The sequence below is a fragment of the Pygocentrus nattereri genome, chromosome 9 (assembly GCF_015220715.1).
Source record: "Pygocentrus nattereri isolate fPygNat1 chromosome 9, fPygNat1.pri, whole genome shotgun sequence".
NCBI classification, from domain to species: Eukaryota; Metazoa; Chordata; class Actinopteri; order Characiformes; family Serrasalmidae; genus Pygocentrus; species Pygocentrus nattereri.
Genome location: NC_051219.1, coordinates 18,814,109 through 18,841,156, shown reverse-complemented (window position 1 = coordinate 18,841,156; position 27,048 = coordinate 18,814,109). Strand labels below are relative to the sequence as shown.

The 27,048-nt window shown below is 39.4% G+C and overlaps 1 protein-coding gene across 2 annotated transcripts; it reads right to left on the bottom strand.

Moving 5' to 3' along the window:
• Positions 1-334: 334 nt before the first annotated feature.
• On the bottom strand, positions 335-26,594 carry LOC108425537 (calcium/calmodulin-dependent protein kinase type 1G-like). Of its 2 annotated transcripts, XM_017694236.2 has the most exons (11): positions 26,198-26,594; positions 24,624-24,661; positions 16,981-17,092; positions 13,338-13,460; positions 12,924-12,998; positions 11,428-11,566; positions 11,222-11,345; positions 10,978-11,053; positions 8,618-8,730; positions 8,407-8,485; positions 335-818 (listed from the first exon to the last, which is right to left on the bottom strand). In XM_017694236.2, exons 3-11 carry the CDS (start codon positions 17,064-17,066, stop codon positions 653-655), a joined length of 981 nt encoding a protein of 326 aa, XP_017549725.1. In that variant the 5' UTR covers positions 17,067-17,092; positions 24,624-24,661; positions 26,198-26,594; the 3' UTR covers positions 335-652. The 2 variants fall into 2 exon arrangements, with proteins under 2 accessions (XP_017549725.1, XP_017549724.1); XM_017694235.1 differs by lacking the exons at positions 24,624-24,661; positions 26,198-26,594 and adding an exon at positions 17,217-17,413.
• Positions 26,595-27,048: the final 454 nt, after the last annotated feature.

The following is a 27,048-nucleotide window of genomic DNA, read 5'->3' as shown; positions in this document are numbered from 1 at the left end:
AAAATAAGTAGTAAAAAAAATACTGTACATACAAAACTTAGGCTGGTGTGTTTCATACAAGACAATAACTGAACTCAGTAGGACAATATTAAATATTTTATTTTTCAAATAAAAATACTCAAGAAGTAAAAATCTTTAAGAAATGCACATTTTTTTAACTAGTAAAAGTAAATCATGTGCAACATACAAAAACATTATTATATATATATATATAAATATTATTTTCTAGTCTAAAATAAAATCAAATGAAGTATCATTTATAAACATAATATTATAAAAACGAAAACAATAGTATATAATAATAGTATCAACAATGTATACACAATGTGTATGTGATAGCATGTTTTCCCAGCATGCCTGTATTATTTAGCTGACTAATGGTCAGTAAGTAACAATAACAGTATCTTTACTTGAAAATGCTGTCAATGTGAAACATATATTTGGGGTGTCTTGGTGTTTCTTGTTTTTTTTTCTTTCTAAATCAATTGTATAAAAGCAATACAACACTTGCAGCTGTGACCAAATCACAGCCTTGGTGATATTCATGATAACATACTGCCTCTCGTGTTCTTGAGTTGCTTTAATGCACATTTCAAACACCTTTTCGATGAATTGATACTTTTCAATCAGCACTGCACATCTACAGCACACTTTACTGCACATCTACAGTGATCTTGCTCTGGCTTATAGAAAAAAGAGTATCTTTCCAAAAGCCTGAATGCATAGTGTGTGTGTGAGAGTTTGTTTGTGCGTTCTTCTGAATGTGCACGCTGATAGAGCGGAGGATGTTCCTGCTCCGGGCAGTCTTCCCCATGATCCTGAAGAGAAAAAAACAGAAACTGTGAAGCACTGCAGAATTCTGGATGTTGCTCTAAGTCTCCTCCTACACAGAGTATCATGCAGTGACACAAAAAACTCATGAGGACTGAAAAAGTTGAGAAGGGGGGCCAGTGCTCTCGTACAGATGAGAATTTTGTGGATTTAACATGGAAATTCTAGTACATTCTGGTGCAATCAGAGACTAAAACAGAGAAGTAGGTGCTAGGGAATTATTTCGTTCATTGACTTTACCATGTCCAAACCTAGAACCTCCTTCTAGGCATCATGATACCTTAAAAAAAGGGGCACTACTTTGATGCTGGCTGGATAATGACTATGAACTGATGCTGTGCTGTATTTATGGGGAGAGGAGGGATTCTCCCTCAAGTTTTAATAATTGCTAGATGCTACAACAGGGGTAGAATATATAAAATAAATATATAAATACAGACACTTGGTGATCAGCATATCAGCTTCACTTACTGCTGACCAGTAAATCAGCATTCAAAACACAACATATGCTGGTTTTGCTGATATGCTGGTTCATCTAGCAGGGGTGTCGATGATAAATCACCCTTGGAAAAATCCTTTAGTCCCAGACTGAATATATACTGTCCCCTAGTATCTATTTTATGTTCTTACCATCCACCTTATCAGAAACACCTTGTTTGTCAACTCAGTGACCACATTCTACGGTCCACTTACCTAATAGGTCCACTACATATACTCTACTTTTCTATTAAAAATAAAGACGCTAAAAAGGACTCAATGAGATATTCAGTTTCAATAGATGTTTATTTTTAAAGATCCATTCCGGTTTGAAAGTTTTAAGAACCTCCACATAATATCAGGGCTTTGTACCATGTTGTTCCCCCTAGAACAATACATCCAAGGCAAGAACCATTTAGAAATATTTACCTGTTGTCATGCATAATTTGTCAGCGCTGTTCTGTACTACCCATCATTACTAAGTTTCTGACCACAAGACTGCTGTTGAACAGGTTTTATTTGTATGGCAAACCATTTCATTCTCATGAGAGTCCAAAATAAAAAGCATAGGATCCTACGGGGCTTTTCGAGCAAAAAAGAGATTTTCTAACATAATAGAAGATGACAACCTTCCTTTGTTTAGCTTTGGGGAAACCTGGATCATTAGCTCAGCCAATCATATCAGACCTCATAAGTTGTAAGCTAATTATATCAGAACCGTGCTACTACGCCAGAAGGCACCTGCGAGTGCTCAACAAATAAGGCGTGAATGGAGTTAAAAGGCTAAAAATTACACATAGTTTCAAGTCACTTGCCCAGAACCTTCCTTTACTTTTAGAACGTTTGTATTTCACTACCAAAGAACCAGAAGAAAACTTACCTGTATGTTTTATTTTTCTATAGTAAACGGGTTTTGGGCAGCAGGACGCTAACAGTACTGCTACTGAGTGCTGACTGACTGGCCAGCAGACCAGCTCATTGGCTGTTTGAGTTCAATGACGTCATGGACATATATAAGGCGCTGTTTTAAACTTTTATAACTAAAAAAACAAACAAGAAACAAACCAAAAACTCCTATAACCCCCCGAAAGGTTCCAATAGTTTCTAATCACTTACCCAGAACGTTTCTTTCATTTTGAGAAAGTAGAAGGATGTATTTTACTAAAAAAGCAAAGAAATCTTACCTAGGTTATATATTTCCCTTTTCCTACAGTAAACGGGTTTTGGGCAGCAGAAGGCGGGCTTTACTGCTAGAGCGTTATGATTGATTGGCGGGTGGTGCAGTTCATTGGCCCTACATGAGGCGCCGTTTTAAACTTCTATAGTTTCTTTTACATTAAAAATGTTTAAGCATTTATAATTTACAGTTAAGAGTTACAGCTCATTCATTTTGGACTCACTCGGGAGCGCCCTCTAGCGTTTGAGAAAACCGGAAGACATTGCAGAGGGGTGCACTTTACATCCCTGAAATTCTTAGTAAGTAGATGGTAATTAGGAGGGGGCAGATCTGTAGAAGGCCTAACGGGTGAAAACATTTTTGCCAGTTTAAAAAAAAAAAAAAGAAGATCCCTTGTCCTTTGTCTGAGTTAAACATGAACATTAAAATGTTACTAAACAGGCAAAGATACGAGAGAAAAACAAGCTGAAGAAGAAGGTCTGATACAGGATGGTGATCAAGTAGAAAGTGAGTGCTGTTTAAGCTTTCAGTTAATTATTACTGAATCTGTCAGATATGTTATTTATTCACTAAATATATCCAAATATCCATCCATCCATCCATCATCTTCCGCTTCTCCGGGGTTCAGGTCGCGGGGGCAGCATCCTGAGCAATGAAGCCCAGACCTCCCTTTCCCCAGCCACTTCCACTAGCTCCCTGGGAGGGATTCCGAGGCGCTCCCAGGCCAGCTGGGCGATATAGTCACGCCAGCGTGTCCTGGGTCTTCCCCGGGGTCTCCTCCCCGGTGGACTTGCCTGTGACACCTCCCAAGGGAGGCGTCCAGGAGGCATCCTAACAAGATGCCCGAACCACCTCAACTGGCTCCTCTCGACGTGAAGAAGCAGCGGCTCTACTCCGAGTCCCTCTCGGATGACCGAACTTCTCACCCTATCTCTAAGGGAGAGTCCAGCCACCCTGCGGAGGAAACTCATTTCAGCCGCTTGTATTCGCGATCTCGTTCTTTCGGTCATTACCCAAAGCTCATGACCATAGGTGAGGGTGGGAACATAGATCGACCAGTAAATCGAGAGCCTTGCCTTATGGCTCAGCTCTTTCTTTACCACAACAGACCGGTAAAGAGCCCGCATCACTGCTGACCCAGCACCAATCCGCCTGTCAATCTCCCGCTCCCTTGTACCATCACCCGTGAACAAGACCCCGAGATACTTAAACTCCTCCACTTGAGGCAAGAGCTCATCCCCGACCCAGAGAGGGCTCTCCACCCTTTCCCGCGTGAGAACCATGGCCTCGGATTTGGAGGTACTGATCCTCATCCCGGCCGCTTCACACTCGGCTGCAAACCGATCCAGTGAAAGCTGAAGTTCACGGCCTGATGTCCCCAATAGGACCACATCATCTGCGAACAGCAGCGATGTGACCCTGAGGTCACCAAACCGGACACCCTCCATCCCCTGACTGCGCCTAGAAATTCTATCCATAAAAATTATGAATAGAATCGGTGACAAAGGGCAGCCCTGACGGAGTCCAACTCTCACTGGGAAAAAGTCTGACTTACTGCCGGCCATGCGAACCAAGCTCCTGCTTTGTTTGTACAGGGCCTGAATGGCTCGTAGCAAAGAGCCATGTACCCCGTACTCCCGAAGCACCTCCCACAGAATACCCCGGGGAACACAGTCGAATGCCTTCTCCAAATCCACAAAGCACATGTGGACTGGTTGGGCAAACTCCCATGAACCCTCGAGAATCCTGGAGAGGGTAAAGAGTTGGTCCAGTGTTCCACGACCAGGGCGGAACCCGCACTGCTCCTCCTGGATCTGAGGTTCGACTATAAGCCGGACTCTCTTCTCCAGTACCCTTGCATAGACCTTACCAGGGAGGCTGAGGAGTGTGATTCCCCTGTAGTTGGAACACACCCTCCGGTCCCCCTTTTTAAAAAGAGGCACCACCACCCCAGTCTGCCAATCAAGTGGCACCACCCCCGATGTCCACGCAATGTTGAAAAGGCGTGTCAGCCAAGACAGCCCCACAACATCCAGAGCCTTGAGGAACTCGGGACGGATCTCATCCACCCCTGCAGCCCTGCCGCCAAGGAGCTTTTTAACTACCTTAGCGACTTCGGCCTCAGTAATGGACAAGCCTATTCCCGTGTCCCCAGACTCTGCCTCCTCACTGGAGAACGTGTCGGTGGGATTGAGAAGGTCCTCAAAGTATTCCTTCCACCGCCCAATGACGTCTTCAGTCGAAGTCAGCAGCACACCATCTCCACTATATACAGTGCTAGTGGCACACTGCTTTCCCCTTCTGAGTCGCCTGACGGTTTGCCAGAATCTTTTTGGAGCCGACTTAAAGTCACTTTCCAAGGCCTCACCGAACTCTTCCCACACCCGGGTTTTTGCCTTGGCAACGACTGAAGCCGCAGATCGCTTGGCCTGTCGATACCTGCCAGCTGCCTCTGGTGTCCTACAGGCCAACCATGTCCGGTAGGACTCCTTCTTCAGCTTGACGGCATCTCTCACCTGGGGTGTCCACCACCGGGTTCGAGGATTACCGCCCCGACAGGCACCAACTACCTTGCGACCACAGCTACAGTCAGCCGCTTCAACAATGGAGGAGCGGAACATGGCCCATTCTGAGTCAATGTCCCCCACCTCCCCCGATATCTGGTCAAAGTTCTGACGGAGGTGTGAGTTGAAGATCAATCTGACAGGTTCTTCTGCCAGACGTTCCCAGCAAACCCTCACTATACGTTTGGGTTTGCCTGGTCTGACTGGCATCTTTCCCCACCACCTGATCCAACTCACCACCAGGTGGTGATCAGTTGACAGCTCAGCTCCTCTCTTTACCCGAGTGTCCAGTACACATGGCCGCAAGTCCGCTGACACGACTACAAAGTCAATCATTGAACTGCGGCCTAGGGTGTCCTGGTGCCATGTGCACTTATGGACATCCTTGTGTTCAAACATGGTGTTCGTTATGGACAAACTGTGGTTTGCACAGAAGTCCAAAAACTGAACACCACTCGGGTTCAGATCAGAGAGGCCATTCCTCCCAGTCACACCCCTCCAGGTCTTACTGTCATTGCCCACGTGAGCGTTGAAGTCCCCCAGTAGGACAATCGAGTCTCCAGGAGGAGCACTTTCAAACACCCCTTCCAAGGACTCTATGAAGGCTGGGTATTCTGAACTGCTGTTCGGTGCATAAGCACAGACAACAGTCAGGACCCATTCCCCAACCCGAAGGCGTAGGGAAGCTACCCTCTCGTCCACCGGGGAAAACCCCAACATACAGGCGCCGAGTCGAGGGGCTATGAGAAAGCCCACACCTGCCCGCCGCCTCTCACCATGGGCAACTCCAGAAAAGAAAAAAGTCCAGCCCCTCTCAAGGAGATTGGACCCAGAGCCCAAGCTGTGTGTTGAGGTGAGCCCGACTATATCTAGCCGGTATCTCTCGACCTCGCGCACCAACTCAGGCTCCTTCCCCGCCAGTGAGGTAACGTTCCAAGTTCCAAAAGCCAGTTTCAGCAACCGAGGATCAGAACGCCAAGGCCCACGCCTTCGGACACTGCCCGATCCACAATGCACCGCACCCCTACTACTGCCCCTCCCATCGGTGGTGGGTCGATGGGAGGGGGGACTCATGTAGCTCCTTCGGGCTGGGCCCGGCCGGGCACCATGAGTGAATGCCCGGCCACCAGACGCTCGCTGGCGAGCCCCTCCCCCAGGCCTGGCTCCAGGGTGGGGCCCCGGTAACCCTGATCCGGGCAGGGTACACGAGTCCTGCTTTGTTGTCCTCATAGGGGTGGTTATGGATCACACTTTGTCTGGCCTGTCACCTAGGACCAGTTTGCCATGGGAGACCCTACCAGGAGCTTTTGCTCCAGACAACATAGCTCCTAGGGTCCTTCAAGCACACAAACCTCTCCACCACGATAAGGTGGTGATCCATGGAGAGGATATCCAAATATGTGAGATTAATTTGAAAAAGAGAAAATATTTTTGTGCTGTTACACTCTAATCTGCATAAACTGAAACTGTGTATCTGTGTAGTTGAATAACATATTTAGGACCTGCAGCTTATCTAAGAGAGGAGATAGCATTGACTGACTTACCTTTCCTTTAAGCTGTGTAGGTGGACAGATGTAGTATTTAAGGTGTAAAAGATCTTTGCTTAATGCACTATAAACACGCAAAAAAAATCCTCCTGGGGGAGCAGGCCCCCAGACCTGCTTAGTAAAGGTTTAGCCCCCCTTCCATAAATCTTGCCCCTGCTCCAACAACAGTCCCCTTTTATGTTGATTATCAGTGAGTGCAAAATGCTGTTCTCAGCAATTGAATGAGTCAGCTTGTGAAGTAATAAGCGCTCTGTACATTAACTCTGGTGTCCTACTGCCCAAAACCTGTTTGCTGTGGAAAAATGTAAGGATATTGTTAAGGTTTAATTGATTTTTAATGTAATGCATCAATTTACAGTCTCAAAATTGTTTTTAGTCATTCCCTTGTGAATGACTGAAAACAAAATAAGCATTTTTAGATGTAAAGCTCCATTCACTCACTTTCATTGAAGACGCTAGCGTTTTTAGTGGGCAGACTGCCCCTAGTGAATCTGACATGGTAGTGGTGTTACTGCTTGGTTGAAAGTGTGGTATAAAACTCATCACTGGTGAAATTGCCTGCAGCAGGTGGGCTGCAGTCACAGTTTGTATACCACCAAAGTTGGCTAACAAGCTAGATAAGTGTTTCTAATAATGTGGCTATTGAGTAAACACCCCATATTTGCTTAAAAATATATAACAATAAAAACAAAATACTTTAACTTATGTAACAATATTATGTGGAATGTTATTCTATGGAAACCAGGAGTAAATTATTAAGTCGGCTGATGTTCAAATCAGTCTGTGTGCAACCGTCTATTTGCCATAAGGATTAGGCCTAACTGTGAATTCATTACGTAATATTGAGGGAAAGAATGGGAGCGCGAATCTTGTCCTTCATCTTTCTGTAGTTTCATGCGTCATCCTGCTTTAGTTATCTTTAGCCTCACTCCATGCAGGTGAATTACAATGAGTTTTTCTGGATCTTCTGCTCACACAGACTGTGTGAAACTTCAGTGAAAAGATATCGGTGAGGTTTCAAAAACTATTCCTAACATTTACAAGCGTATAAGTTACTGGCGCTGTGTAGATACTTCTCTCAAAAACATAGAAGTGTAATGAAACAATTAGTGAGCTAATGCAAGAGATAATAGTCTAACAGTAGCTGGCTAGTAAGCTAGTTAACGTTTGATAACCTTAAACTTTTTTTTTCTTTTAAAATTATAAAGACTAATTTAGGCTTAGAAAGAGCCCCTTGTTCATAACAAAGCATTGAAGAATGAATCTGAAGATTTTGGTTTTCAAAGGAACCAATTAGGGATCCAGAAGAACCTTTCAAGCAAAGGTTCTACAAAGAAAAAGAAGAAGCCTTAGGAGTTCAGCTAAAAGGTGTTCTTTAAAGAACCATCTATGGAGAGATTCTAGAGGAAATTAAAGTTGATTTTTCATTGCTCCAAACAACCCTGTCATCAGGAGACTGCAGTATCAATCCCCAGTGATGTTACATCCATCTGGGGCAAGGAGTCCAAGAAAGCACAATTAGCCTTGCTCTCTCTAGGTGCATAGGATGGTCCTCACCCTCCCCTATCACTCAGCACAGTGTTAGCCAGCGCAGGTGTCTTTTAGCAGATGCAACAGAACTGGCAGTGTTCTCCTCTGAGTGCATTCAACTGTCTAATGATGTTGAGTTAGCAGCGGCTTGAGTCACATGAGTCAGAGAAAGCTTGTGTTTGTCTTTCCTTGGTATCCTCAAGAGGTCTAAGTAGTGGGTGGAACTGAAAACAACTAAACTGTGGAGAAAATTGGTTAGAAAATTTGACGGTTTTCTTACCAGGGATGTTTTAGAGCTTGTTCTGTTGTATAGCGCAGCTCAGGGTCCTTCTGTATCAGGTTACGCACAAAATCTTTTGCTAAAAATGTAACACAAAGTTATCATTAAATGACAATGATTTTGAATGAAGTAGTTGATTTGTTAGGCCTGAATAAGATCCACACACTAAAGGATCATATGCAGTGTTTCTGAGAGAAGGCGGAATCCTTACCAGACTCTGAGATGTCATCCCAGAAGGGAGATTCAAACTCATACTCTGCTTTCTTGATCTTAGAGAAAAGTAGAATCTCACTGTCTTCATAGAAAGGGGGATATCCACAAAGACTGCAGCAACAAATCATACAACACGTTTTTCATTCTCCACACTTCAAAACATATTGAATGCTTCAGAATGCTCACAAAACAGTCGGTGGCAATATTTGAAAATGTGTACTGTAGCATAAATAATTCTGACATTGCAGGGACATTTTGGTGGACTCCTTGAGGGGAAAATGCGTATCTACACAAAAAATGCATTTCGGTTTGGTTGCTGAGTGTGAGTTTTCTGCGAGGGATGCACCAATACCACTTTTCCCCTCTGATACCAATACTTTATCCTCGTCTGTTGATATTAAATAGCTTATAAATCCTGATATTTATAGAGTTCCACTGCATTCGGTGTCACGTGTCACTAATAAAATTCATCAAGCATGAATTAATTATATACAAATTGTTTATTTGCTGCATGCTTTCGGTTACATACCATAAATAATTAACATTCACTATTATATAATTACTATGAACCATATTTAACAAATGAATTAAATAAATGAAAATAAATATTTATTGTGCAAAATAAGTAAAAACAGAACTGAATAATATGTAGAGAAACCTGTACTCTCTACATCTAAGCGTGCAGCAGCTTCTCTGACTTGTTGTTTCACATCTGAATTTCTACAGAGTTTAGTAAATATTACACTTATTCATGTTAACAGCAGCGAAACTTTAGCAGCAGGTTTCTCGGCTTTGACAAAGCAAAAGGCTTTAAGGCCTTACCGCTTCTAAAGACTAATGGCTATTATTAGCCTAAGATCAGGCCATTGTTCATTCAAAATATGCCAGTTGAAAATAGGCATTGAATACTTATTCAAAAAAATTGCTAAATACAAATAGTTCTGGGTATGTTTTTTAAAACTGCCTATGTACTTGACCAAGACATTAAGCATCTTTTCCTTTTGTGTAACCACTGGCCCATAGACTGTTGTTGGGGAAGGGGTTCAGAACACACACTATGTTGCAGTGCATGCTGGGCACATGTGCATCATAGGTATAGTCATAGGTAACGGTCATAGGTATAGTATAGTATATAGTGATATACTGTACCTATGTATAGTGTATCTATAGGTATATCGCTGATACTGATAATGCATTTAAATGCCAGTTTTGGATCCATTACTAATGCAGTTTCCCTATCAATGCAGTCCTGTTTTCTGCTGAGGGTAGCTTTAAGGTTAATTGTGGATGTAGCTAAAAACAGCATTATGCTAAAGATATAAATTATTTAATAAAGATAAAAAAGATCCTGAAGATGTTAATATGTTATTTTAAAAAAGTCAACTGAATTTTAAGGCAACCAGCTAGACAATGTCTTCAGCCTGGGGACGCTATTTGATTTGAAAGCAATCGAGCCTGCAGGTGGGAAATGGCAATGAAGAGATTGGAGGGAGTGGGAAAATCCAACAAAAAATGTAAGCAGTTTCAGCCTAATAACAAGGACACCACATTCACTTTTTTACCCATCTGAGATAAATGTTAGGAGAACATTTGACTAAATTAAGCTGAGGGCTAGTTGAGAACTCAAAAAAGCTCTTCAGCTAGTTGCCTTAAGGGAGAATTACATAGACTTGTATAATGTATAATTCAAAAGATTTAGCTTGGTTTGATTTGAAATGCTCAATTCTAGAGAATATTACCAATGTTCTCCAGTATTTCCCATCATCAACATTACATATAAAAACTGAGATGTGTGATTTCAGTGGGCATTTTGGATTGTTAACAAAATGAATATATTTGCACTGTACACATCATGACCTCTGGTTACCATCACCACCACTGTAATCAGACTGGCTAAGTCTCTGCAGTGCAAACTTCAAACCACTCTGAATTACTTTAATAACATCTTAGTCATTGAACTGTGCAGAAATACTGAGAAATTGGTGAATTCTCCATTCCCCAAGTTTAAAGTGGACCTGGCTACTTTAACAGTATACTGGAGGCAGCATGTATGTGGGTGGTACATAAGCCCATGTGTGTGTTTTCAGCCACTAGGAGGAACCTATTCACTGACTACACTGTCCCTGCTACAAAAACATGGATTAAGCTGACTACTGAGTGATTAAAGTGGCTCATGCTTGGACGTCTACTCCAAATCCTATTAGACCCTTTTGTTTTGATGTATGGCTGTTCTTAAATGCCCATTGATGATCATCAGTGTTGGTCTGTATGCAGTATGTGTGCTATAGAAGTGTGGCAGATGGTGCAATGGAGCATGCTATAGGATCAGCTTAAGTCAGCAGTAGAAAGAGTCCTCACAGGATGTAAGTGATGACTCCAATAGACCAGCAGTCCACGGCTTTACTGTAGGGTTTTTGACCCAACACTTCAGGAGCTGTAGATAAAGAAACACCATCATTTCATTGAAATGGATTCCAGTCAAGGTATTCCACAAAAGTCAATATATTACTGGAGTGCAGGCCTGTTTATAAGTAATCAAATGTTATAAGGTTGATCTCGCCGATCTCTTTCACAGCCCACATCCTCACTCAGTCCTCCTTACCCACATAGCCAGGTGTTCCACAGGTTGTAGACATTATGCCATTGTCCTCTATCTTGGAAAGACCAAAGTCGGTGATCATTATCTTGGAATTGTCATCTTGGCTGTAATAAAGCAAGTTCTCTAGCTGTGGGAAAAAAAAGAAAGATTTTCAACCTTTTGAGCCATGTATGTGTGTACATACATGTTGACCTTCGTCTGTTCCATACCTTTAGATCACGGTGTACTATTCCATTCTTATGCAGGTAATTGACTCCCTCCAGAACTTCTTTGATTACCAGACTAGCATCCTTCTCTGAGAACATGCCCTGGTTCAAGAGCCGGTCGAACAGCTCACCACCTGAAACTCTACAAGGTAAGAATAAAGAATAGATAAAAGAGATAAAATGTCTAGAATAGGAAACTGGGGTAAGGAGTAGGGCTGCTCAACGTGAACATAAAATTCCATGTTCGGTTAAGTTGTTTCACATTGCAGTGACAATATGAAAAGTGATACATTTGGATGAAAACGGTATCGCTATTGTTTAAAGTGCTAATATGATTAATATAATTAAAATAATAATTAAAAAGCTAATATCACAATTACAAGAGAATGTTCTGTGCATTGTGAAGCTTTTCCTATAGCTGCATTCCAAAGCCTAGGCTGCACCCGAGGTAGGCTGCATTTCTTGGCCGCTACATCATAGCAGTGAAGGATCCTTCGTATGCAGCCTAGAAATGCAGCCTATGTGCGAAGTGATTACAGATGTATCTTTCCAGGCCTTCGGTTACGCACAGTTCTCTGTGCATGAACGATGCGAAGGAAAAAATACAGCACTATGAAAGTGGTGGAAAATTAAGCCATTGCTCATGCCCTTGTATTCATCTTTGTTACATTATAAAGTGTAAAATCACTAATTAATTAAAACATACTTCCATATATCATTTATCATCCATATATCATATTTTATTTAGAAGTATTTGTAAATATGTAGTTTAGCATACTACATAAGAACATTTCCTCCATTTATTTGAAGAAATAAAAAAATCAACAAACATAATGCAGCAGGCTCAATTTTCTCTCACCAGTTCTCTTACAAGTTTCACTGGTGATGTCACCAAGCAGCCTCGTTAGGACTGTTCTATTTGTGTGACCAGTAAGCACCTAAAGAGGAGTCTTCGTAGGACAGTCTTACCAAGGACCCACTCTACCTCGACTGCAACCTTGGCTTTGGAACGTAGTGTATACTGACTCACAAAAATAATCAAGTATATATTTAATTCCTTAAAAAGCTCTTAATGGTGATGTGGGTTTGTTGAAACAGTAGCCAATACTGATTTACACTTTTTACACACAAATAAGAATAATCATCAATGTCTTTGTAAAAACCAGTAGTTAAGGAGGTAAGCTGTGCACATATGTGCTATGTGCTTGACTTTATAGCAGAGTGGTTAAGTCACTCATGTTATACAAGCAACTGTACAGTTCACGCCCCCTCCAGTGAAGGGCTCCACTCCTAGCACTACATTCCTACCAGTCTGTTGTTGTATGTATACTGTATATTAATCCATTCACGCAGCACTGAATGGTGTATTTATCACAGAAATTCATATCATGAGGAAGATAACAATATGATTATCTGTGCAGCTCTATATATGGATTCTAAATTCAAACCGTTAAACAATGTTTTTTTTCCATAATATTAGTGCAGCGCAAGATACCTACAGTTGCATGACAAGGTAGTAATGAGTCTGACTTTCGTAGAAATCTTCCAGAGCCACAATGTTCTCATGTTTGATCCTAAAAAAGACCAAATGCAGATGTAGAAGTATTATAATGTGCAATAATATCTTATTACAGACCTTAATCAGCTGCATTATAAACACACACACACACCTACACATGCACTTTCCGCTTATCCATCTGGATTGCGGGTGCATTATAACCAGAGATGGCATATTATTATCGTTGAGTATCAGTATCAGTGCAATATCAGCAGTATATGCTAGCTCAGACTTTGATGGGGAAAAAGAATGAATCCAAACAGATCTAGTCTCAAGTGTTCAGTGTCGATATTGGTGTCAGAAAATAAAACGTGGTATCATGTCATCTCTAATGCTTATCTAGAAGAAATTTCACCTCTTCAGAACAGCAATTTCATTCTCCAAGCTGGTATTTCTGTTCTTCTTTACCACACACTTCATGGCATACTTTCTTCCTGTGTTTTTCTCCTTTACCATGAAGACTTCAGAAGATGCTCCCCTAGAAAGAGAGAGTGTGAGAGAGAGTTGATTAAAGTAGTATAAGTTAAATTACATGCATAAAACTGCAGATAGTTTATCTTGTACTGCAGACATGCTAAATCATACAATAAATGCAGTTTATTGATGCTAATATCATTCAGAAACTCTCACTATGACGTTCTCTGAACATCTCATATAAACACGATAATCATTAATAGAAATTATTAATTCATACCAGTCTAAGAAGTATGATACTCCATCACAGGACGTCTGCCTCACTGATATTGGCAACAGTAAAGATGTTAACAACTATGGTCAGTATTCATTCAGATTCTCTACAGCTTATGACACAGCTCTACTCAGCTGGGGAGCTGGGCTCAATGCGGTGATGCATATTCCTGTCTGCCAGACTGATTAAGACTCTCAGACTGACTGAGTATGTCATAGTATAAACCTTGTCTAACCTGAAGACCCTTGTTATTCAGTGAGGAGTGACACTTCACTCATGTTCAAAAAGAAACCAAGGTTAGACGTAAAGACGGTGAATAGAAACACCCAAGGTATATACCTTCAAAAAAGTATAAATGATGATATATTGTTTATACCCAGTATATGCAGTAATATGCATAAAATGACTTAGCATAATCTTGTGTTTCACTTTTAGCATTTTTGCTAGAGAATGAGCTTGTATCCATGATGATACATAAGCTTATTTTATTTATATTTCATATATTTTTTTTTATAACTTTTTTCAATTTTGTTGCAATTCACATAGTACTCAGACCCTGATAATTAACTGCAATGTGCCAGTTACTGGGTACTAGATAATATTTTAGAACATAAATAGAAAAAATATACCATAAAATAACAAAATACTAATAACAAATCATGGAACAAACAGTCCAATCAAAACAAGCTATTTTATTTATTGTAATCTGAACTGTAACTGAAGAAAATGGAACAAAACAGACCAATCAAACACTATGCCAGGTTTGCAAGGTATTGTTATTAACTTTATTAATGCAAATTTACATACTGTCTAATATATTTAGAAAATATCATGATATTGTCGATTTTGCTGTATCACTCAGCACTACTCTAAAGTTATTATTAGGCCTTGAAAAAGGTAGTCTTATGTTTTGATTGTGTATGATCAGGAAGCATGTTCATCTACTGCAGTAGTCACCAACCTTGCTGCTGGAGGTCTAACTTTGTCGTGGACTTTAGCTCCAACCCTAATCAAACCCTACTTGAAAGTCCTTGTTACGAAGGGCTACCAGTTTGATACAAACTTCTGATATAACAAATTTGCTCAATTTACCTTTAATTATATGTTATTATTAATAATTAATAATATTCATCTATGTGAAGACACTGATCATGTTAATGATTTTTCACAATAATTATCAACAATGATTTAGCTAACAAGGTGGTAGCTTGTGTGACACGTCCTAAAATGTCCCTGCACGTTGTGCACCTTTGCCATTGCCACAGTGGCCCCACAAATGAGACATGCAGGAGTCTTTCACAGTCATAAAAAAGAACTCTTCCTCCCATTCATTGTGAAAATGATGTGTTCTTTCTTTTTTCTGCCATATTTTCGGGGGTAAAATCATCTCCTCACCTTCGCTGCGCCCGATGCGCTCTGATCTAATATGAAACATTTTTTAAAGTTTTTTTTTTAAATATTGTCATATTCAAATTTACACCAATGCAAGCATTATTCAAAAAAGAATAGCAACAAAAAAATTGATGCAGCTCACTGGTAAGTGGCGCTATAATGAGATATTTTTAGAACAGGCACACGGGCGACTCATGTGGTCCTTGTGAGTAGCCATGTTGGTGACCCCTAACCCTAAAGCTCCTGCCATTCATTGAGGAGAGACATAGTTCTAGCAGAGTATATAGTTCAATATTTTACATTAGACATAGTTCTAGCAGAGTATATAGTTCAATATTTTACATTAGACATAGTTCTAGCAGAGTATATAGTTCAATAATTTACATTAGACAGAGTAGAGCATACTAGAGATCAAGGTTACTAAATGACGAATAATGAATGAATGAGAAATGATCAATGAAAAGGAAGGAACATTAAGAATTTGAAGGACATATTCAGACAGTGTTTCTAAACTGGACAAGATTCTAGACTACCCCACAAACTGTTTCACACATCATAGTTAAGCCATGTTAAGCCAGGCTGCTGCTGGACAAGTAGCTAGCCTAGCCTAGCCTGTAAGGCTTTAAATCTGTAAATGTAGGCCTCATGAAAATCCCATCATGTGTGTCAGTCGGTCTCTGTCTGCTTTAGAGGTCGAAAATAAGCCAACATTGATCAGCTGTGATAAGAAGAATGTCGACCAAGGTTGGAACCACTGCACTGTTTATATTATGGTGCCTCAAAAGTAGGCTAATCTTTGGTCTAGATCCGCACTGTTATACTGACCCATACATGCCATGAATAGTGTTGATGAACATATTTTCCAAAGCTTAGCTGTACCATCTAGTAACTACACTTTGCAATTCAGACATTATTCATATATGTATACAAACATTATGATAGCACAATACTAGGCTTGATTAACTTAATGATTGAAGATCTTGGCACTAGAAAACTCATTGCTCAACAGGAATGAGTGAAAAATGATGTTTTTGTAAGTTTTTGCCATCCTTTTTTTAGCAGGATAGCAATACTGCTAAAATTCTTCGGTAAGGAAGAACGTTTTAAAATAGGGATGCACAGTGATATAAGAAAATCCACATTAGACAGGTGTTTACATTTTATGGATATTTCAAACTAATATTTTGCAACATATTTATTGTACTTCGGAAGAGCAGAATGTTTTGGCAATACTGGGCTAAAATATTTACATTTTATTTGTTTTATTGCATTTTTAACACTATAGAAATAAATGTGATACTCATCCGTAATGATAATCCTAATAATAATCCTGATAATGATAATCCTAAACTAGGTATAGTCCAAATTTCTAGATTTTCTTCTAAATTTATGTACTGGTGTTTGCATTGACAGACGCATACATAAAAATATATGATGCTAGCTTTGGCCCACAATTCTCATATCTATGCATTCCTATTCTAAACACTTTCTTTCATAGTTCAGTCATTTTATTCTTGCCAATCAGAGGCAAAGCTCTTCAGGTCATTCAGATCTACACTATGTACTTCCCCAACTGTATTAGATGTTCCCTCAGAATCAGTGATGCTTAATGAATCTCATATTTAATCAGCAATTACATACTATCTTTCCTTTTGGCACTTGTCCCACGTCGACACATGGCTGTAGACATTGTTGAAGTTTGTTCAGGTGAAACACATAATTTGAGACTTTTACAGTACTGGTCAGCCCAGCCTTACAATGCTTATTTGCTAGCCCTAGTAAGACCAGGAATAAGCTAACCACACATGAACTTCTGTAATGTAGCACCTATAATATTCTGTGGTAGCATAATCATGCAAACTCTATACAATAAGAAAAAAAATCAATGCACAACAGAGGGAAAATATGATGTACTTACGATCCCAGCACCTCCATGAAGTCAAAAACCTCTCGAATATTATCGATATTCCTCTTCCAACCATTGTCAGCTGTTTTGTGACCCATTTCACCAGTAGTTTTTGCAGGGACTTCTATTCCACCATAAGAAAAAAGATCTTAGTATTTACAATTATTCTGTTAAAAATATGAAAAAGTGTTTTCTAACCAGTCCATGTGAAATTAATTCACAGAAGAACAGAAACATGTCACTTGTACCTTTGTTGGAAGCCAACAGATTTCCAAATATTCCAGGAGCCATTTGTTACACAAAACCGGTCATAAGCAAGTCAAAAGCACTTAGAAGTGGTTTCCACTGTGGTCCCTGCAGGCTTAGTGAATGCACGTGTGCAGCCACTCTACGCTGTGAGGCTTAAAACAAGTGATAAAGGTCAGGCTGCTCCTCACCAGCTACTTGTCTGTCACTTCTAAGGCACTCCTGACTGCCTTGTGCCTTTATGTATGTGTGCTAATACCTCTCGTAGTTACGAACAGCTAATAAGCAATGACAAGTCCTCATGTGCCACTTCAGACTAGTCTACATTATCTTGACAATTACTAGAAACGACTCCTAATTTACTGATTGGTTGGTTTATGGATTGTAAACACTGGACTGGTTTGGTGTGGAAAATTATTAAGCTTTTTGGGATCAAGCCAGATCTAATATTCTTAGCTAAACATCTATTGAACAGAAATAGAAATAAAAGCAATGTGCAAATATACACATTTGACAATCACCAATTAATAGATAGACAGATAGATAGACAGAGTCTAGTTAGATAGATAGATAGATAGATAGATAGATAGATAGATAGATAGATAGATAGATAGATAGATAGATAGATAGATAGATAGATTGATTGATTGATTGATTGATTGATTGAAGACACTTGATATGTATGTATTACTTCTAAATATTACTTCAAAGAACAGGACTATAATGTATTATTATATTTTATTATAATTCATTCACCCTGAGCAGTCTTATGTTATATTTATACACACAGAAACACACGCTCTACAGATAACACTTCTGCATGTTGTAAATTGCTGTTTATTTGCTGAATTTAACATATTGGGGAAAAATATAACATGAAATGTGATTTGTGCAAACATTATAGCGCATTTGATATTCTTTATTTTATTTTTTAATGTGGTTAACTCAGCAAATAAATAGATACTGTGCACTATAAAATTTGCAAAAAATTCTCTTTATTATTTTTCCTTAGAAAATCAAGAAAACAAGTAACTTCTTGGACATTCCAGGACAGAAATCTGGGATCATCCAGAATTCTGTTGTAGGACTGATTCAACAGAAAATATAAAATCAATAATGTATTTATATGAATAATAATTAGAAAGCAACTGATGGGTTGAGCAGAGAAGGGACATTCTGCCTATTCTTCTCCCATATTCTGGAATTACCTGATTACGTTAATGCGAGAGAAGACTGTGGCCTATTAAATGCAGTCCATTTGAGTGAGGATTGCTTTGTCAGTCAGTTTAGACAGGGACAAGTGTTCCACAAGATGCTCGTCACTTATCCTCCACCCCAAAAGCACGTTGTGGCCTCGACAGATTAGCTTGTCGCGAGACGTGCAGCAAGGTTGGAGATTACACATCCTCACAGTGGAAGAGGAGGGGCTAGCGGGAAAAGCACATCAATCACATTTGGTTATGCTTAAAAGACTGAAAAAGGTTTCACTGACAGTCCAAATGGTGGTCCACAGAAGCCTGGACAGATTATTCAAGGGGGAGCCTAAATAACTAAGGCTGGAGATGACAATTCCTTGTGATGGATGATGGTTACTGAGCAGCATAAGCACATAGATAAGTGGGGCTTTTGGTTAATAAAGTCTCATCATGTTTGTTCTTTCTAGACTTTTTTCAACAGGGAGGTATTAAATGGCCTCCTCTAGCTGTGTTATGGACGAAAAACGGATTAAGTGAGGAAATCGCAAAGCAGAAGCAGCCAAACGTTAGCGTGTAATCTAGTTAGATGTTGTGAGAAGGGGAAATTCTGCAGACCGGAGATCTAAAATGATCATAACCTCAAAACACTGAAGGCAAACAGTTTCCTTCAGGAACCAAGTGGCTATGGAATAACTTTTTGTGAACAAGCAAAGTTTAGGTAGAAACAGTGTTTGTATAAATTCAGAAAAAGACAGTCAGAACTGCATATGTGCACGTATTTCTATGTTGTGTTCATGTATCATTTGTTCATCTGTGCCCACAAAGCCAGGAAGAACATGTTCTATCAGTTCACTAATGCTTTTATGTGTGATGGTCAGTCAGTGTTTGCATGTCCTGCTTTACCTGCCAAAGAGACCTAACCATGTACACATGCACACATAAACCAAAAGGAATGACAGATTGCACACAATGTAGTGGAGTAAAAAATAAGGCTGAGAGTGCATGTCTGCAGCCAGACCCTACTGGACCTCGTCTCTGGCGGCACATAACAAAAACGCAACTGGATGAGCGAGAAATCCGACTGGCACCCTCTGCATTAAAAGCTAGGTTAGGTCAGGAGTCGCCAACCCAAATTTTAAGAGCAATTTTGTCCTTTCAACTAAAATCAAACCACCAACATTTTATGTCCAGTATATTTCAGTGTGTACTGATGTTCTAGTAAGTTATAGGCTAAAAAATATAAACGAAATGCAGACTTACTTTGCCCTGCTTTACGCTTTAGCTTCCTCCCCTTTCTGACAGGAAACTTTTCCTCAAACGTAGATTAGTTTCTTGTAAAATGTCTCTCTATGTTCGACTGTTTTACTAAGTTGCTTCTTATTCACCAGATTCTTGTTCTTGTCCTTAAGTAGTGTATAAAAAGTATATGCGGCACCATTTAAGGTGGAATGGGGAAATAGTAAAGAGAAGCTAACTTCATATTCACAACATTTTAGTGTTTGACAGTTGCTCGTTGCAGATTTAATGTAATGTTACCTGGAAATCAACGCCGTTACTTATAAATACAAATAAATCACTTCATCTCCAAATGTTCTCTCTCTCTTTGCCTTGTTGTTAGCTACTAGCCAGGCGAGACTGAGACATGAGAAACCATATTACATGTTGCAGTTGCTGTACCAACCAGAGGACCATCGAGCAAGCGACATCAGAGCTTCCACACAACTCGGAGGCGAATCACATACTCTATTGCAACTTTTATTGATTTGCGTCCATTCTCAGTTGCTGAGAACCAGAACTTTCACGCTTTTGGACACTTTGGAGCCGAGATAGAGCATCCACACTCTCTACAACGAGACCAGAACCGAACATGTCCTGCTTGGACATCCACTGCCACAGAGTCTTAGGTCGTCGTAACTGCATTTTTGAGTAGCAGCAGCGTCTCTTGTGCTCCAAACAAGAGTAGTGAATGACAGCCTTCCAGTTCACTTGTCACATCACTTCTGTTTGGTTAACTAATAAAAGATATTGGAAGTAAATTCATTATGAATCATTACAAATACTTGTAAAGTACCAAGTCATCACACAGTGAGAAAAAAAGAAAACCTGTACAGAAAAAGATACATCAAGATGCATCGACAGTTATTTAGTTAATAATTGCATCGCAGCCCTTTGAATCATAATCGAATCAAATCGTGAGGTGCGTAGAGATTCCCACCACTAGTAAATACCATTATAACTTATATAATGTAGATGTAAATATTGTAAACTATTTGCCAAAGCTATTTTTAGATTTGACTAGAGAATTCTGCATATTCATTTTAATATAACTTGATTTTTGATGATACACAGCTTTCTGAGTCATTTGTCATCTACCTCTCTATTCATTATTCTGGGTACATCTAACACATCTCTTTATCGTGGTGTGCTTTTGAACAGTGGAGCATATCACTGGGATACAAACCAAGTAACAGCACCATCAAGTCACGACTTTGGTGAATCATGCCAGGGGAACACATTTGAACCTGCCAGTAGAGCATTCTCTTGTATCCATGGATTACTGCTGAAATCAGTCATGACTCATCTTTATGAGATATTCCACTGACTTATAGCCATCTCCCTCTCTTAAATGAGTCAATTTCTCTCTTGAATGACCTTGCTGACTGGATTCCTCCCTCTCTTTGGCAGGACTTCACTCATCTCTGTTTCATAAATCCTCTCTGCCCCAGTGGATTCGTTGCCGCCAGATCTAATTGTTCTAAATGACTATAAATTATCCACAGCTCACACAGTTTACCAGGAGGCGGCTGTTAATAAGTTGTCTTATAATGAAATTAACAACACAATTATTGAGTGTCAGCAGACTCAACATCTAAAGTATGTGTGCTTAAAGGTTTGGTTGCTGAAGGCCTGAAGGTGTCCTATTTTACTCTGAATGCTTTTCTGTGGGGATTATAGGAGATTTAAAATAAGATTTAGTTTTTTTTTTGCATTGGGATTTGCATTTAGATTCCTTTTAGCTCAAATTGGCTGATGGCCAGGTTTATTGGCCCTTTTTTAATTTTTTGAGGCAACACATAACAAAGATATTAGCACTAAATGGTAAATATGAATCCTAAATAAGTAACGTTTGCTGGTGGATAAGCCTAACACACACAGACTACGGACAAAGCAGATTTAGAGTTAGCATAACATTGAAAATCCCATTGGCAATGTTGGGGCAGTCGTGGGCTGGAGGTTAGGGATCTGGCCCTGTGACCGGAAGGTTGCCGGTTTGATCCCCAGGGCCGACAGTCCATGACTGAGGTGTCCTTGAGCAAGACACCTAACCCCCAACTGCTGGGGTGCTGTGGATTGGGCTGCCCACTGCTCTGGGCAAGTGTGTGCTCACTGCCCCCTAGTGTGTGTGTTCACTAGTGTGTATTTGGTGTTTCACGTCACCAATGGGTTAAATGCGGTGGTGGAATTTCTCCGGTTGTGGGATCAAAAAAGTATCACTTAATCTTAGCAGTGTTAGTACCCCTATCAACAGGCTGCTTACAAAGTCAAAGTTATTACATGTAATACAGCGCTATAATAATGTGCATGAATTTATATCATTGTAAACCTTTAGATACAGTAACCTTTATAATCACTCATATGTGTAAGACTGCACATTATTGTTGTTCCGTTTAACATGGAACAAACGATTTTGATAAGAAACTGGCAAGGAATTGGAGTCTCAGCAGCATCTCTGCACAGGATTCCAGCAGCTGCTATGTGTTGGTTCTGAATAGCCAAAATGAATAAATATCTCTGGCCATAACAGGGATGTTAATAGCTACTGAATGCTGATTATTATTTTTTTGTTTTATATAGATGTTGCATTGTTATTGTCTTTCAAGAAAATGACTTTTGGAAGTTATGCCTTCAAGTGAACAGAAACATTTTTACCAAAACGAATTACCAAAAAATAAATAAATACAGAATTAAATTTGAGGTTAGGTCATTTCTTTTCTAATTCTGTATTAAAAATATTGCAGCGTGACAAAAAAAATGTAAATATGTATTGCATCATAGTGTTTGTGTATTGTCAAACCCCTTATACCCTTATACAATATTTCTAATATTAAAATCATTATAGCATCTTTACTGTAATATATTCCCCAGGTAATATGTGACAGATATACTGCTCTCTCCCACACAGTTGCACATACCATCACATTGGAGAGGGAGAGTGAGTAAGAGTTTTCTATGATGAGCTGACAGAATACAGAGCATAATCTGCAAGCTGAGATCGAGGAGTAAATATATTATAGCTATTGCGTGTTCTTGCTACAAAGTAACAAGACACTAAACGATATCCTGTTAACAATGATGTGATTTTTTTTAAACATTATTTTCCTTTTTGAAACATTGCTTCTCATGAGTCAGTATGTGAGTCAGTATGTTTTCTTTATGTACAGACATTTTATAAAAACCGGAACTCACATTCTGATCACATTACTAAGTGCAATTAAACAAAAAAGGAAAAACAAATCTGAATGCCATAATTGATGCTAATTGCCTGATGTTTACAGGCAAATCCGTATTACACTAGACTTCCTGTATCCAAGGCTTATACAGCCATCCTGTGCTTTATTATATATTGGTTTGGAATATGCTAGTTTCAGGAGAAGCACTATGGCGTGTAGAAGAGCGATGCTTCACATAAAAAAAGAATTATTAGGATAATCTAATAGCAGTGAGGAAGACGCCCATCTCTGATTCTTTTTCATAAACCAAATAGCAGTGGGCAACTAAGTAAATGCTGCATGCGAGTACTTAGCTATACTAAGTACTTAGCTAAAATACATTAGGAGATAGCATGTTATGAGTGAAATAAGACTGGCTGTGTGTGCCCTCTGAAAAGATACAGATTTAGAGTGCCTGACCCCGGACCACCCATTTTTGTTAACAGTATGTCATGATGGAATCTTTACATTGGATGTGCTAATGCGATGATCTCTAACCCAGGTCCTGGAGAGCTGCCTTCCTGCAGAGTTTAGTTCAAACCTGTATCCAGTAAGCTGGCCCACCCCTTAGTTAACTCTACAACATCTCATCCATCCAATCAGGTAATTGGGAAGAGGTTGATTAGCAGGAGCAGGTGTGGCAAATTGTGGTGGGAACCAGGCTCTGCAGGACGGTAGCTCTCCAGGACCAGGGTTGGAGACCACAGTGGTACAAATGGATCAGACACAGCAGTGTTGCTGGAGTTTTTGATTACTGATATGTGTACTGTCCTCTGTATTCGATACACTTACCCTTATTTACCCTATTGCAGATTTGAGTTTGAGTTTGAGGCCACAACTCATCTGTTGCTGCAGAGTTTATGTCAGTTAATTGTGTTAGACAAGTCCTCAATTCCTTCACCATTGGTCAGTTTCAGGGCTGAGAATGTTCCACCACCTAAATAGTACCTGCTTAGTGGTGGTCCTCTTGGGGTCCTGACCATTGGATTAAGGCTAGTGGATTTTGCACAGACACAGATGGGCTACATTCAGTAATTGTAAAACTACACCTGTATGATAAGTGGAACAAATAAAATGGACAGTGAGTGTAGATATCTAGTGAGTGCGTACTGATATTACAGATGTGTAATGACCCTAACCTGTTAACAAACACAAAAATGTTCAGCTCTAACTGTGACATTATTAAATGAAAGATTTATTCATCATTTTTGCAAAATCGTACAAATGATTCACCAACCTAAACATTTTAAAAGCAAACAGATCCCCAATGTATCAAGAAAATATATTATTTACTGCATCCAACAACAGGTTAGGGAACAGATTATCATACATCACGTGTATCCAGAATCTAATTAAAGGCTCCAACACACATAATTCTGTTCATGAACTGCTTAATAAGGAGGTAGATAAATCTTCTGTAAGCAGACACAACAGTAAACTGTACAATGCAATATATTTCACTCAAATGTAATTAATGAGGATTTTAAGTGCTGTAATCTGTAACTGCTGCAAGCAAGCGACTTCAATATGGCCAGTAATAGCAGCCAAAAATTTATGTGCATTTTGTATTTGAATCTTAAGACATTTATTTGTGATTTGTAGCTATTCAGAGTGAGATCACTGATGACGCAGCTTTCTTTTCCTTTGATGTCCTGAAATAGAATGTAATATAAAATGTAACCACACAACACAATCAGGTCAGAAAAACATGGGCAAAACTAACCTTGTAGCAGACGCAGAAATGTCCTCCACTCTAGAGTCCTACAGAGAATTAGGCATGTGTTGTTATTCTGATCTCAAAAACCTTTATTTAACTATTCCTTTATGATAATGAATTCCAATGCGGACACTTGAGAAATGTAAAAAATGTAGCCTAAATTATCCCATTGTAGTTGGTCTAATTACACTGGCACCCAAAAGAATGGTTCAGATGCACATATGACATCCACTGATTTTTGGTGGGTCTGAATGGACATCTGTTCACCTTAAAAGCCTCAAAAATGAGTTGCAATGGAAGGTGCTTTGCCACCTGTCAAGTAAAGACTAGTTTCAGAAAAAGAAAAATCCAAAGGATGAAAACGCAGGACAATCACCAGATTTAAATTCCATAGAGAATTTGTTGGAAAATGTTTGGAAAAGAAATACATATTATGTGAACAGCAATGAAGAATGGATGGGAAGCAGTTTCTTTGAACAAAAAAAAAAAACCTTTATGAAAGTATGTCAATGCAGAGTGAAGGGACCCTCAAAGCGAGTGTATGTTTCATATGTACATTTTTATATGTACCTAATTTTGTATATATCAGTGATCCTTTGAAAAAAGTTTGAGCAGTTCTTTTTGGCAGTGTTTTTAAGGCAAAGATGACTGGTTGCAATGAAAGAGACTACTTTAGTTGTTTGAAAGTTTTTGTTATGAAGCATCTACGGAGCCTCACTTGTAATTCGCTCATGTTTAGCTGGCTCAGGTCTGGAGATTCTGAAGGGCTGTCATCTTTAAAAAAAAATTGAAATGGCTGTAACTATTAACCCCATCCCCCGAACAATGTACACTACTTTCTTTAATTTCTTAAGTGAATTTATTCAAGTTATTGAGTTTTCATTATCAGGGAAAAAACAGAAAACATATTTAACAGAAACCTACATGAAGGTTTCAACAACAAAATATAATATAAAAATATTCAGTATTTAGTGTGTAAAAAGTTTGCCTTCATTCCAGTTTCCATTCTTTTAGGGAGACTTGCTTTCAGTTTTCAAAGAAATCTGCTGGAACATTTTCCTACAATTCCAAAGTTCAGTGTTAGAATTTGGTTGCATTGTTTATTTTTTTTGCTTTCCACAATCCAAATAATCCAAAAAACATTCAGTGATGTTGAAGTCTGCACTCTGGGGTGGTCATTGTTCTGAGACCAACAGCAGCATTTTGGTCTAATTTTGCAAATTTTCTTTTTTGTCTGTTTAATTTTCTCTGTATCAGCTTCTTGACAGCTACACATCCTTTCAGACCTATAGCGTTGATTTATCCTCTCACAGTGGAAGGATGGACAGGAACACCTGTGGCTTTTTTGAAGCAAGAGTGGTGCTTGAAGATAAAATTCAGTTTTCTCATTTGTGTTTTCTTGTGTGTCTCAGAAATCATGCTCAAAACTTCATCAAAATATGTCTTGACAAGTGTTAAGACATCTTGAAAAACATGTACTCAAGACAGATGGCAGATGAGTGCGAAGGTCAGTCAGGAAAGTCAGGAAAAAATGTCCTTGATTCGGAATAAATGTCAGATTAATTACAGTATTAGCTTACCTTGCAGGAGATTCAGTCTACCGGTGCTCAGGACGCAGCTTGACAGTTTTTTTTTCAGCAAGCAGAACTTGCCAAAGTTTAGTCTACACCCGAGTCTTATAACAATGAAATCGCTATAAAGGCTGTTTTGTGCCCAACTGATGAAAACCCTTATTTGTAAGGCAGATGGACATGGTTGAATCCATGTGTCCCTACATGGCCGCATTCTAATCTCTAAATCCAGTGTCCATCAATATCATACTGCACGAATGTGATTACCCTTGACGGGGGATTAATCAGCTTGATAATAACCCTTGGATCAATCAAGTTAAGCCATGTGTACAACTACGCTGGACATGAAGTTTTCGATACATGAAGGTATGAAGATGATACACATACGTTCAAAAACTTAATAATACCCAAGAATTCTAGAAACGTGAAGAAACTCTACAGTTCCATAAGCAAAGCACAAAAAAGATGATTACTGATGGGCCAGTAAACACTATTGCAGAGCACCCAGATGGTGCCGCTTTGCTTTATTCAGCCATTATTACAGCATATGATTTGTTGTGTGCAGGTATGGCAAACACAAACATGTGGCTGCTGTGGACTTTAATATTCGGAGTTAGTTGGGAGACTACAGGCTAATTAATGTGGTGCTGCTGGGAGCTGGAACAGGTCATCATGAGCTTAATAGGATGAGCTAAAATACATGTAAGTATTCAATCTGACTGAACTGGTAGGTTGACTTGGTAGGTTAGGCAATGACAAATACTTTGGCGTTGATTCTTAATTAGGTAAGCAGGAATGCAGAATGATGTCGGAGTCGTACTGGAATCTGCAGATGATTGCTTAAAAACAAAATGATCAGC

Coding starts and splice junctions, on each gene's coding strand:
- LOC108425537 (XM_017694235.1), bottom strand. CDS start 17,259: ATGGCTCCTGGAATATTTGGAAATCTGTTGGCTTCCAACAAAG. Junction 17,093..17,216: donor TCTGTTGGCTTCCAACAAAG/GTACAAGTGACA, acceptor ATGGTGGAATAG/AAGTCCCTGCAAAAACTACT. Junction 8,486..8,617: donor GGATGACATCTCAGAGTCTG/GTAAGGATTCCG, acceptor TTACATTTTTAG/CAAAAGATTTTGTGCGTAAC.